We start from the raw sequence: 12,217 nt of genomic DNA, 5'->3' as shown, positions 1-12,217 counted from the left end.
CCATCTGACAGCTTTTACAGTGCAAATCCCAAAATGCCAACAAGAGAGATTAGCACTATTTGAAAATGGGAGGAGGCTTTCACTGACAATACATCACGTTCCCAGAGGCCCGGCAAGATCACAGATCACTGCCATGCAGAAAACAGAAGATACTTTAATGAAATACATTCACTCAAACCAGGCTGGAATCAGTGTATCACAACCTTGTTAATCAAGGTAACGGTTGGCTAATGAATCCTACTGAATCAGAGGGAAAACGCTTTGTATTCATCTTCAACAGTATCTTTATGCACAGTGGCTATCAAAATTATTCACCCCTCCTCCCCTTGGGCTTTTTTTTAACAATTCATTGTATTACAATATGGAATCATAATGTATTTAATGGAATTTTTGCCATTGATTGACACAAAACAGTCTACATATATCCCTAATTTAATTATAGATATAAAACAGAAAATAACCAATTTAATTAGTATGCATCCCCTTTGCAATGACACACCTAATTAGGGTATCATGAAACAAACTGTCTTGAAAACTTTCATTATTTGTGAATGGTGTCCACCTGTGTGCAGTTAAGTTACTTCACATGGGTCTACAGTAGGTGAAGTACATCTACAGTATCTCTGCAAGTCCCACCGCTGATTAGCAAAGCTTCCAACAAAAACAACATCATGAAGACAGAAAAATTCAAAGCATATCTAGGATAAGGTTATTGAAAAGCATCAGGGGAAGGGTGTAAGAAAAGTCCATTATAAAGAAACAGTGAAAATAAGGCACAACTGTAAAAATGTGTGGAACAGGGTGTCTTCAAAAACAGTATCCAGGCTAGAAGGGCACTCAGGAAGGTCACCAAGAGGCCTATGAAAACTCTAGAGGAATTACAGTCTTCCACTTCTGAGATGGGAGAAACTGTGCATATTGTACGACAATGATAGCCTGGGTGCTTCACAAATTTAGATTTCAGGGTAGAGTTACAAAACAAAAACCATTCCTGGAAAAAACCTCACATCAATTTTCCACTACAGCTTGCCATAAGGCATTTGGGAGACTCTTAGAACAAGTGGAAGAAGATTCTATGGTCTGATTCGATCCAAATGGACCTTTTTGGCCTCAACACCGATTGTTATGTTTAGTGCAAGCATAACACTGCACATCATCCTGTGAACACCATGCCTACAATGAAACACAGTAGTGGCTGCATCATGCTATGGGGGTACTTTTGTGCATCAGAGCCTGGAAGATTTGTGAAGAGACAGAAGGCAAAATGGATGCAGCAAAGTACAGAGAAATCCAGGAAAACCTGCAAGAGACCTGGGATCTGGGAGAAGCTTCATCTTCCAACAAGGCAGTGACCCAAAACGTACAGCCAAAGCCATAGTGAAGTGGCTTAAAAACAAAAAAGTCAATGTTCTGGAGTGACCCAATCAAAGCCTGGAATTTAATCCAATCGAGAATCTGTGGCAGGATAATAAAATTGCTGTTCACGAATGGTCCCCATCCAACTTGAGCAATTGCAAAGAAGAATGGCCAAATGCTATGTCCAGATGTGCAAAGCTAGTACAGACCTATCCAAGAACACTCATTCATTTCTGCCGTCTCTACCAAATATGGGCTCAAGGCAGATGAATACTTCTGCCATCAGTTATTTTCTTTTTCGTAGATATAATTAATTTAGGATTAATTTAAATGTAATTCTCTATAATCTTTTTCACTTTGTGTGGATTAAATACATTATGATTCCATATTGTAACAAAATATGAAAAGGTCCAAGGGGGGTGAATATGTTTGATACCCACTGTGTACATCATTATTATTTCATAGGTCACAAAAGGTGAAATAATTAATAGTAAATGCACAAGATGCATCTCTTCAATAGACTGTGTGGAGTGACTTACAGTGAGCGCTTGCATAGCAACATGAGGATCCTTGTGGTTTACTCTTCTCATTATAGACCGAAGGCATTCCTTTGGCCTGAAAAACAAATGGGAGGAAACCCACATAAAAGAAGCAGAAAAACTACGATGAAAAATACACAAACACAACATAACAGCCAGTCCTGACTTTTGTGAAGCTTACAATTTTAACATATCCCATCAAAAGAGATTTTTTGTTCATTTTGGTTCACAGTACAAAATCCTATTATTTATCATGTACACACTTCCAAAATTATTTTTAAAGATAATTATGGGCTAGATAAGAAAGGCATAACAATCAATCTTTTATTTCAGCCTTCGAACTGCTAAGTCATGCCAGTGTCTTGACACGTGCAGACAAATGGGTAGACGATAAAGGATGAAAATTCTTTCTTGCACATTTTTTGTTATTGTTGTGTTCAGCAACAACAAGGAGGCCATAGAGATGACCAAAAGGCTTTGATGACTTTCTGAAATAATTTCAACAACTTCAACTTAGGTTAGACTATACTATAAATAAAGTTGATTGTTTTTACTAGCTCTTGTTAGCCAAAGGTTCACATATTCTATAAGGGACCTACAGAGTTAGTGGATAAAACTGTAAACACCAGATGTTATACATCTCAGTTTATTGCTGCTTGTCTCAACAATGTGTTTACTATACACAGCAATTTTTCATAGTAACAACAAAGAAAATGCCTGCAGGACTAGGACCATCCCTTAACTAAGACGAAACTTCACAGCACAAGTGAAATATTTAATAGCAGTATACTTTCAGGTCAGACTGCAGCGCTATTGTGTAACTGTAAGAGGACACTGTGATGCCAACTGAACCCATTTCAGACTCATTCATTTTCCAGAGGGACAAATTAAATTAAATAATTAAAATTAAAATTTTCCATGTTAGGAAAAGGCATAATAAAAAAAATGTTTCATATTCAAGAATAGGGGGCTTCTAACTCCAGCATCTGTATGATAGATTCCAGGTAACCATTGTGAAGATCATTTCTGTGAAATCCTGTTTTAAGTTACAGAATCAGATCAAGTTTCAATGCACCAATCTATATTTGGTTGTGCCTTGGGTTTACACAAACTTCTACTTCATGCAAATAGAAGGGCTAATTTTAGAACCTGCAGTGGTGCACTTTCGAGTTTCTACGTTTGTAGTGAGGTATCCACACTGTCAATGTACAGTAGACCAGGGCTGGCAACACTATCTTCCAACACTGGAAAAACATGGTTTTAAAAATGCTTGCCATGCAGTGGTTGATGTAGTGCCAGCTTCTAGAGTTCAAGTGGCTGGTGTTATTGAATTAAAAGTTTCACAGATTTCTCTTTCCAGACACACAAACCAAAGACACACCAGCCTTTGGGAATGGAACTTCTGATTACAAGAAAAGACCATAACACCTGACTGTGTGTAATTGTCAGATGGTAAACTGTCATGCAATTCTTTCACAATATAAAGATCAGTCATAGTGATAGAGTGATGTTCTTTTTTCCCCCCCATCATGAGGGGACATCTCCTTATGGTCTGGTCATATTTGGACTGGTTTGGTCATGGTCTGGTATACTTAGTCAGTCTTCCACCTGGCAACCAAGATGACTGTGGTCTAGACAAGCTTTGAAAACTTTAAAACCCACTGGATTCATGCCAAAGACTATGGGTTGAAAAAAAAAAAACAGATGTAAAATTAATTGAAACGTAATTCTTCAGGTGAGACCCTACTGTGGGGGTTTTCCCCTATGTATAATGACTACATATCTGGATCATGAAGCAAACAAGAGAGCTATACTTTTTCGACATCTGAGAAGGAGAACCTGCCTAAATGTGATTACCTCTGACACGGCTAAAGTATTTAGAGAAAATGTATTTAGCAATTAAAGACAAGGGAAGGAAATTAGTCTTTAAAAATGAACATTACAATGGAAAGACTGCCATGAAACGTATAGCAGGGATACTGTTTTTATAGTTTTACATCAAGGTAATGATTATAAATGCCATACAGTAAGTGCTTTTGCACTGCCATTAGCTATTGTATATATACATTGCTATTGCTATTATATTATATGCATAGAACTGCCAGCATACACTTAGGATTAATATAATGCATCACACAAAATAGAACCATGAATAAATTATACTCACCCTGTACGTGACTGTCCTACTTTATCACAGATATCCAGTATGAGGCCCCAGTCCTCAGCAGTGTTCATCTCACTGGTTGCTTTCTCTGGTGAACAAGAATGTGAACACATATTTAGGAGTTTAAAGCTTCTCTGACAGGAACTGTATATTGAAAGTTCAATGCACAAATGCCATGTTTACACAGAATCCAATATTACAGAGTTTAACCAACAATCCTAGATGGACAAACATGCCTCTCCAGATTTATGTTACTTGTCTGCAAGCCAAAATGTAGTAAAAACTGAGAACTGCAAATTACCAAAGACCAAACGTGTAGCATCCAGCTTGGACTGAACCAAAATGAAGGAAATCACTTCAGATGTATCAAGGCAATGATAAGAATCTTCTGTAACTGCAAATTTAGGCTATCAGTTTGCACTAAAGACATGATCTACTTTACAGCAATCACAATCTTAGTGTTAATGATTAAAATTTGATTTCTTTTTTGCATGTCTCAGACAGAAAGAAAAAGATATTTACTGCAATCAAACCAACATAATATACGGTGTAAAACGTATGCTTGGTATATTAATTAAACAAACGCATCTGCAGTGTTACTGAATTTTGATTAAAGGTACACTGGAATGGCTAAACAAAAAGAAAGTGAATGTCCTTGAATGGCCCAGTTCCTTTGACTGTTAATCTGTGGCGAGACATGAAAATTGCTGTACATAAACAATCCCCAAAAAGCCAGACAGTGGTTGAACTTGTTTGCAAAAAAGAATGGACAAAACTGGCAGCATTCTGGTTTGCAAAGCTGGTATAGACTTTTCCAAAAAGACTTGCAGATGTACTTAGTGCTAAAGATGCTTCCTTCAAATTTTGATTCGGGGGATGAATTCTTATGCAAATCAACGTATTTTAGTTTTTTATGTCTTTCACCGGTAAAATTGGAAAGAGATAAATATTTTACGGGGAACTGTATGTTAAATACAAAACAGTCCCTACTGTTCACCATCTCTACAAGGAAATAAGAGTAAGAGTACACTTGACGGCTTCCATCGCCTACTGGACTAGTGGAAATCAAGAATCATTATGCCTCTTTGTGTTGCATCTTTGCAAAGAATCAGTCCCCTCTTGATCCTAAATGAAATGTTACAATTTATTGTATCGTTTTTGACATACACTCTCTTTTTCCTAGGGAACAATAAATAAGAAATATTTCAAATGAGAGGACCATCTAGTTGATGGCAGGTAAGTGATTGATCAAACAGTATCATCCAATCATTTCATAAAGAAAGCCAAAGTATTGACGTCAACAATATGGCCATGCTGCTAGTTCCAGACTCCCACAACCCACTTTTCTTTGTGTAAGAAGTTCGGCCTGGAAAATTTGTGTTTTCATTTTTTTTACTGTAATCTGTATTCCGCTGCTGGTACTGTTTGACGACTTTGAGAATACTTGAATCAAACAAAGAATACCGGACAGTCTAGACGGAAAAAAAAAGCTTTTATCTTCAGTGCAGGTCATTGCTTTAAAGGCCACATAGGGACTACACTGAAATGAAAATGTACAGTATTACACTTGGTTGTTTATTGTGTCATATATCTTGTTTTAACGCACCTGTATAGTAACACGCACTGCCGATAAGCAAAATGAAGGGAAACTGCAATGCTATGTTTAAATTTTGGAGTTAGAAAGAATCAGCATTCATGAGTGCATTTCAGACCACAATTAAAGTAAAATGTACACAGAAACTTGTAAAACCTCCAATTTACATGATAAAAGAGACAAAATTCCCAGATATGTGCATCGCCATGTTCTGCAATTCAGGCAACAAGATGTCTGGTGAAAAGTTGGGGCCTTCCTATATTTTAAAGCAGGCCTGTGAATATATCTTTTTTTAATCTAATAGAAATATTGCTCTCAATTTTGAGATGGTTTTGACAACAAATACTACTAACTTATTAACTCCATATGCAGATCACATTGGAACATTTCTGCGGTAAAACGTCTGCTGTACAACATCGTACATTGCATTACATTAGTAATTACAAAGACTAGTGAGCAAGAAGGTATCAATTTGTGTCACCATTCGTGGGAACTCTTGCTCTCTCCCATGGCGAAACTAGGGGCTTGCGACAACATTGCAACTTTTACAAAGTTCACGATTTTGTGTTTAATTCAAAATTTGTAAAAATAAATTATAACTTCAAGGAATTTATTTTGTTACCGAGATTTAAGAACCAGTCTGAGTAATTGGGACTGCAGTTCCCTTTTAAACAATCAGTCAAGCCTCCTCAGTTTTTGCAATATTTGCCCTTTGCCATTTTTTGTATTTCAGAATGTACTGATGTAAACTTTCGTAGACTCATTTTTGCCCAGTTGGAACTCAAACTGATCCACTATACAATCACTGTGGAAACTCCTACTTGTGACAGCCTGGTCGGTCTGTTCTAACACATCAGTAGTTCCAGGTAGAAAAAAACAGATAGTAATTCTTTATATTTCCAAATAAAATTCAAAGATTCAATGGGAAAACATTTTTGAGAGTTCAAAAGCCATTTTTTGTATAAATGCAAAGTCAATGCCATGTAGTGATCACTACAATTCTGCATGTACTGTATGTAATCAATATATACTGTATGTACTATATACTGTATATACTGTACATACAGTGCCATACACCTACTGTAGATGTGTTACAGTAAGAACTTGAAGGCAGTGATTGGTTGACTACCAACTGATTTTGAAATTGCTTATTTAAAAAACAATCTTATTTTGACATACATACACTGAACTGTATGGTGATGTAAAGACTCATCTATTAAATTAATATTGTTTGCAGAACACTACACAGAATACAGATTTCAAACCCATAAAGTCTTGTTACAGATATGAGCAAACCCCAGGAAAGAAAAAAAGAAAATTAAAAACTGAACTACTGCTTCTGTTTGGTACTTTAACGGTCTAAACTGAACACAGAATACTTATTGTGATATGAGAGGAAATGTTTGTTTTTTTTTTATTAATTGGAATTGGAGATAATGCAACAACAAGATTTAATAATAATTCAGACAGCAGCATCCAGATAGTAAGTTGAGCATTAACACAAGTCTTTTCTGATTTCTAATTAATATACAGTAGGTCAATTTTGAATTAAGAGTGTATTTAATACAACTAAGAATTTGTCCATTTACTTCTCTTATAACTATGTAATACTGCCACCCTCTAGTGGTACACAAGAGACCATTTTCTTTCTTAGTACTGCAGACAATTAAAGCCATTACACAGTTAAAATTTAAAAGAAAAAAAGAATGCACACAGAAGCTGAGTGCTGTCCACAGAAGTTGATCAAAAATCATAAAATGAGTAGGATGCACACTTTCTTCTCTATAAAAATGTATTATGTGCTGTTGATGTTTTGCACACAAAGGCCTACCTGTACATCATAACATTCTCAATTATTCATTTTCTCAATCAAAGCTAATCGTGCTTTTTCAGTTAAATATGTAAAAACGGAGAATGTCCACAACTGTACTAAATGGGGTGATTTTAACATTGTATTTAAAAACCGAAGCAATCTGAATTTTCTATGTCAGTACTTCGATACCCAATGTACTGTAATTAACACTAACATCATTTTTCTAAATAGTTATTGATCTGCAAAAAAACTGTATTTACAGAAAGTTTTTAAACTTCACTGTATGTTTTGCGTGGCTGAACTTTGTACCATCTTTGACTGAGCAGTTTATTAATATCTGTGTTTGGTATAGCAAATATTTTTAATGTTGTGTAAAAATTAGATTATTTTTAAGAATTATTATGTGTGACTTAATATTCTATTTCGTATGTATTTATAACATAACGGCACAACTTATTATTGATTGATTGAGAAATAAAGTTTCCCTTCACATGCATATTCTCAAACATGCTAATTATTCATCTTTTACAACTTGTAACAATGATTTAAAAGAAAACAAGTATACAAGGACATTCTCTAACAGGTACAGTAAATAAAATCCCCTGCAGGCTGCAAAGAGCTTTTTTTCCTGCCCTTTTAAAATGAAAGCACACTCTTATTTTAAAAAGTGTGGTTTTCAGAAAACGTTGTTGCTATAGAACATTTTTAGATGCTGGGGACTATATAATACTTGCTTTCATGTTAGATTTGTATCAGGAAAATGTAACGTCGCAAAGGAGTCGCAAATTAACATTAGCTACAAAAAAATCGTTTATTTACATGTATGAAAACAATACTTTAATTGTAAAGTATAACAACTCCTGTTATTATACTGTATACTTCTGCGTGGCACTAAATAAAAATATAGGATATACCCGAGAGATAACAGAATTATGTAAGTTTGAGAACTTATGTTTTTGGTCTTCTATTTAATTGATCATAGCCTTCATTTTAAACATTTTTTTTTTTTCAGAAGCAGTATTCGTATCATTCGACTGAATTATACAGTACCTTCAGACTGTATGTACTGTATAGTGTGGGGTGTGGGACAGCCAAGTGGCTTTCTGCGTTGCCTGTAGTGAATCCCAATAGATGTGAACGGATACTTAGCGCTGACAGTGGGATTCACTGTTTATTTTTAATCTGATCTCAAACAAGTAGCCAAGAATTAATACTTTGCACTAACTGCTTTTTCTTCAGAATAATACAAGGCTATTTCTTCTGCTAAGTAAGAGTACCACCGTGAATCTACTGTACTATTGCAGCGTCATTGTAATACCACAGTGGTCATGTGCTGATGCGAAACAAAATCACTGTTTCTGACTCCTTGAAATCCAAATGATAATATCGGGTTTATTTCACAAAGGACAAATAAACGTTACATTTTAAGATACACAATTTTACTTTCAAAAGATTCCCCTAAAACTGCTCACAATTAAAATCGGCATGTATTAAGCTGCTATAATATAAAAGAGTCTACTAGGGACCTACAGAGTGAAACAATTTAAAAAGGTACAACGGCGAATAACATTACGCACTTCTAATTATTTACTGGCGAGTTTTAAAGTAAAAAAAATCCAATTATGCTGTAATCCAGAGAAATATAAATGGAAGATATCCCAGAAACACCAGACAGGAGAAAACAAAACAAAAGCCGGCTCAGTAGCTACATGACAGCTAATAATAGGTAACTTACCCACATCTTGGTCAAATGGATTAGATGTAAAGAGAGGCATTGCAGAAATTAAAACTACAGCTTCGTCTTTTTATATTTTTTCACTCGATTCTCTAGGCAGCAGTTAATAAATAAATTCATACATAAATAAAAACTGACAAATCCAGACAGAGGCTCAGTATTGAGTCACAGACACTCCTGCAGGAGCAACTAAGCATTGTGGGAAACGGGGTGTCTGTCTGATTGCCTGGTTCGGTGAAATGAAGTAATGCACACGTTTCGGTCTTTTTGTTCTCACACAGTTTTACAGATGCTTCATAGTTTTTTCTTTCTTTAACATCGCTGTTGATATTGTCAGACCGTTATGTTTCGAGGTTCCTATCCGAACGAGCGGAGCAACTACAATCCTTATTCTGAAATAGAGCTGTTTTTTTGCAGTCAAGTGATCCAGTCAGATGACCTGCGAGCTTTTGTTATTTGGACTTTTATAATTAGATCGATATGACTGAGTTTGAAAGAGGGCGTGGTGTGCATGATTGAATGTAATTGTTGCGATTGTAAAAACAGATTTTTTAAAAATGCTGAAATTCTGCATGATTTGCTGGCTCTGGTGGCTCTGCTATATACAGTATACATACAGTTTATATTTTTTTCCAGAATTTGACCCAGTTTTGAATGACTGGCCTTATCGGATTATAATGCTGATTTCTGTTTAATTATTGATAGGAATATATAAAACCTTACACAACGAAATAAAGAATGATTCCATATTTAAATATTTTACAGAAAGTAGGTCATGTTAATTATTTTAATACAACATTTAAAATTGCCTGTTATGAACCTTTATTACACAGGTAACTATACAACAAGAGACCTTTACGTTATTTTCCAGGCCATTTGTGATATTTACACCAAGATTTTCGGTTTATGTCGTGTTTATCTCTATTGCTCTGCGCTTTTGTCATGGTTTATTACTTTGCTTTGACCGTGACAGTATACATCTCTAAGAATAAGGTTTTGAAATCAGTGCAGAATATGAAGCACCAGATCTACTTTTTGTGGCCACACTACTGTATTGTAGCATGTTATTAATCTGATTCTGGTTAGTCGCTTTGAGACTAGGGGGCAGTATAGCTCGGTACAGACATTTTTCATCTGCCTTGGTCCTAGTATTCGGCATACCAAGTATTTAAATAGTCAAATTTTATGTAATCTTAACTCTCAGTGGTTAGATCATATTTTTTTAAAACAAGGAAAGCTTCATTTCCAAAGGTAGACGTTTGAGAAATTCATAGATTTTTGTTAACATCCCTTGTGTCGAAAATAACCTTATTCTGTCTCTTTTTAAAAAGATTTTAAGATGACAGTATGTGTAGAGAAAACCAAAGTGGGCATGGAATTAATATTTTTTTCTAAACTTTGGAGGATATAGGGGACTGCACTAGCAAAATCTTTGCAGGAAATCAAAGGTGAAATGTGACTTCATAGATGAAAAACAACTTTAGATTAAAGAAACAAATGTGTTCTCAAATAATAGATGTTAGGAATAAATCGAGTGCTATAAATACAACACTGAATTTGTGTTTTTGATGTGTCATTACATTGGTATTGCACAGAACGTCAGAGTAGTCAAGGAGGACTGGGACTGTAGTGCATGTAAATGAACACAGTAAATTTTTAAAGCTAGAAATGACACATTAACTGACTTTGAAAGCAAATATTACTTGAAAATCAAGTAGTTTTAAAGTAGTACAGTAGAACCCAAATAGCCCCCCAAATATAAAACCTTTTTAGTTTTGTTATTATTCTGTTCCTTATATTAACTGCAGTCTGCTGAATTTTGATAACAATCACGTCAGCCTTGTTGAAGATGTATTTACTATATTCACTTAATAATTTACTTATTACTTTATTTACAGTAGTTTTTAAAAATACCAGAACAATCCTAATAAGTTAATACTTGTATTTTGCTATCCCCAACTTTCTTATAAAATCCCATATGTATAGCCAAAGGAGGAGCTGTGCTAGCTCAGATGGCGAGGGTGTCTAGCTCCTGACTAGAAGGTCCCAGGTTCAATCCTAGGTAGGGGAAAGCGATAAAGCTTGCTCTAATTCCTTCCAGACGGCTCCCAGGTCTGCTTTCCAAATGAGCACTGGGGGTTAATCCTTCTGGGAATAATAGGCTGTCCGGAGCGTGATAGTGTGATGCTGACCACATCACCTTCACTTCCGGTGTTGGATGGTTGAGGAAAAAAGGTGGTGCATGGGCCTTTATGGCCTGAAAAGAGGACCCAACCTACCTACCTTTGTATAGCCAAAGTCAGTTAAAAAGTACTATATTTTTTCGGTTTCCCTTACAAGATATACAGTACATTATTTTTCTACTGCTTGGCTATAGCTTGGCTATCTTCTCCACTGCAGTCCCTAAAGCTACGTTCTACTGTATACTGTATCACTGAATAGATACAGACCTCCTTTGTAATATCCCCCAGATGTTTCAGGATTTTTTAAGCATGATGGTAGCACAGTGTGTTGTCCTTTTATTGGAAAGTTGAAACTGTGTTTCTGTAGTCAAATTAAGGGGCTGATTAAGGTGATCAGAGGCCCTAGACTACACATTGTTACAATATTGTAAATATTTGGAATGAACACATAGAAAGAGGGATGTTATTGGTGGTTCTTCTTCACTCTAACTCTGAATTTCTAATATAAATAAAATCTAAATATACTAATATTTTACAACCCTCTACCCTTCTGTTAAAATATTACTGATATTATTAAATTTATCTCACAGTGATGGCAGTCACATTTATCCTTCCACAAGGATATCTTTATTACTGAGAAGGTTCTGTTTGTCTGAAAAAAAATATATTATGGTACACATTTAAGAACAGCTGGTTCATTTTTAGATAATGACATTAAAAAAGAGAACAACTATCTGTACTTAGAAGTCAATATATTAAATAACCTACTAACCAAAGTTAATCGGGAACAAACACACCACGGAGTACTGGAGAAATTAATAAAAAGTAAAATA

General features: G+C 35.3%; 1 protein-coding gene across 1 annotated transcript in view; it reads right to left on the bottom strand.

The window, feature by feature from the left end:
- Positions 1 to 12,217, bottom strand: part of colec12 (collectin sub-family member 12) — a 131,912-nt gene that overhangs the window by 16,850 nt on the left and 102,845 nt on the right. The window contains exons 11-13 of the mRNA XM_015354420.2: positions 9,202 to 9,267; positions 4,063 to 4,147; positions 1,896 to 1,971 (exon numbers count right to left, since the gene is read on the bottom strand). Coding sequence (XP_015209906.2) covers positions 1,896 to 1,971; positions 4,063 to 4,147; positions 9,202 to 9,267 — 227 coding nt within the window. The remainder of the gene's footprint in view (positions 1 to 1,895; positions 1,972 to 4,062; positions 4,148 to 9,201; positions 9,268 to 12,217) is intronic.

The sequence above is a fragment of the Lepisosteus oculatus genome, chromosome 6 (genome assembly GCF_040954835.1).
Source record: "Lepisosteus oculatus isolate fLepOcu1 chromosome 6, fLepOcu1.hap2, whole genome shotgun sequence".
Taxonomy (NCBI): domain Eukaryota; kingdom Metazoa; phylum Chordata; class Actinopteri; order Semionotiformes; family Lepisosteidae; genus Lepisosteus; species Lepisosteus oculatus.
Note: the sequence above shows the minus strand (reverse complement) of the source record. Positions and strands in the feature narration are given on the sequence as shown.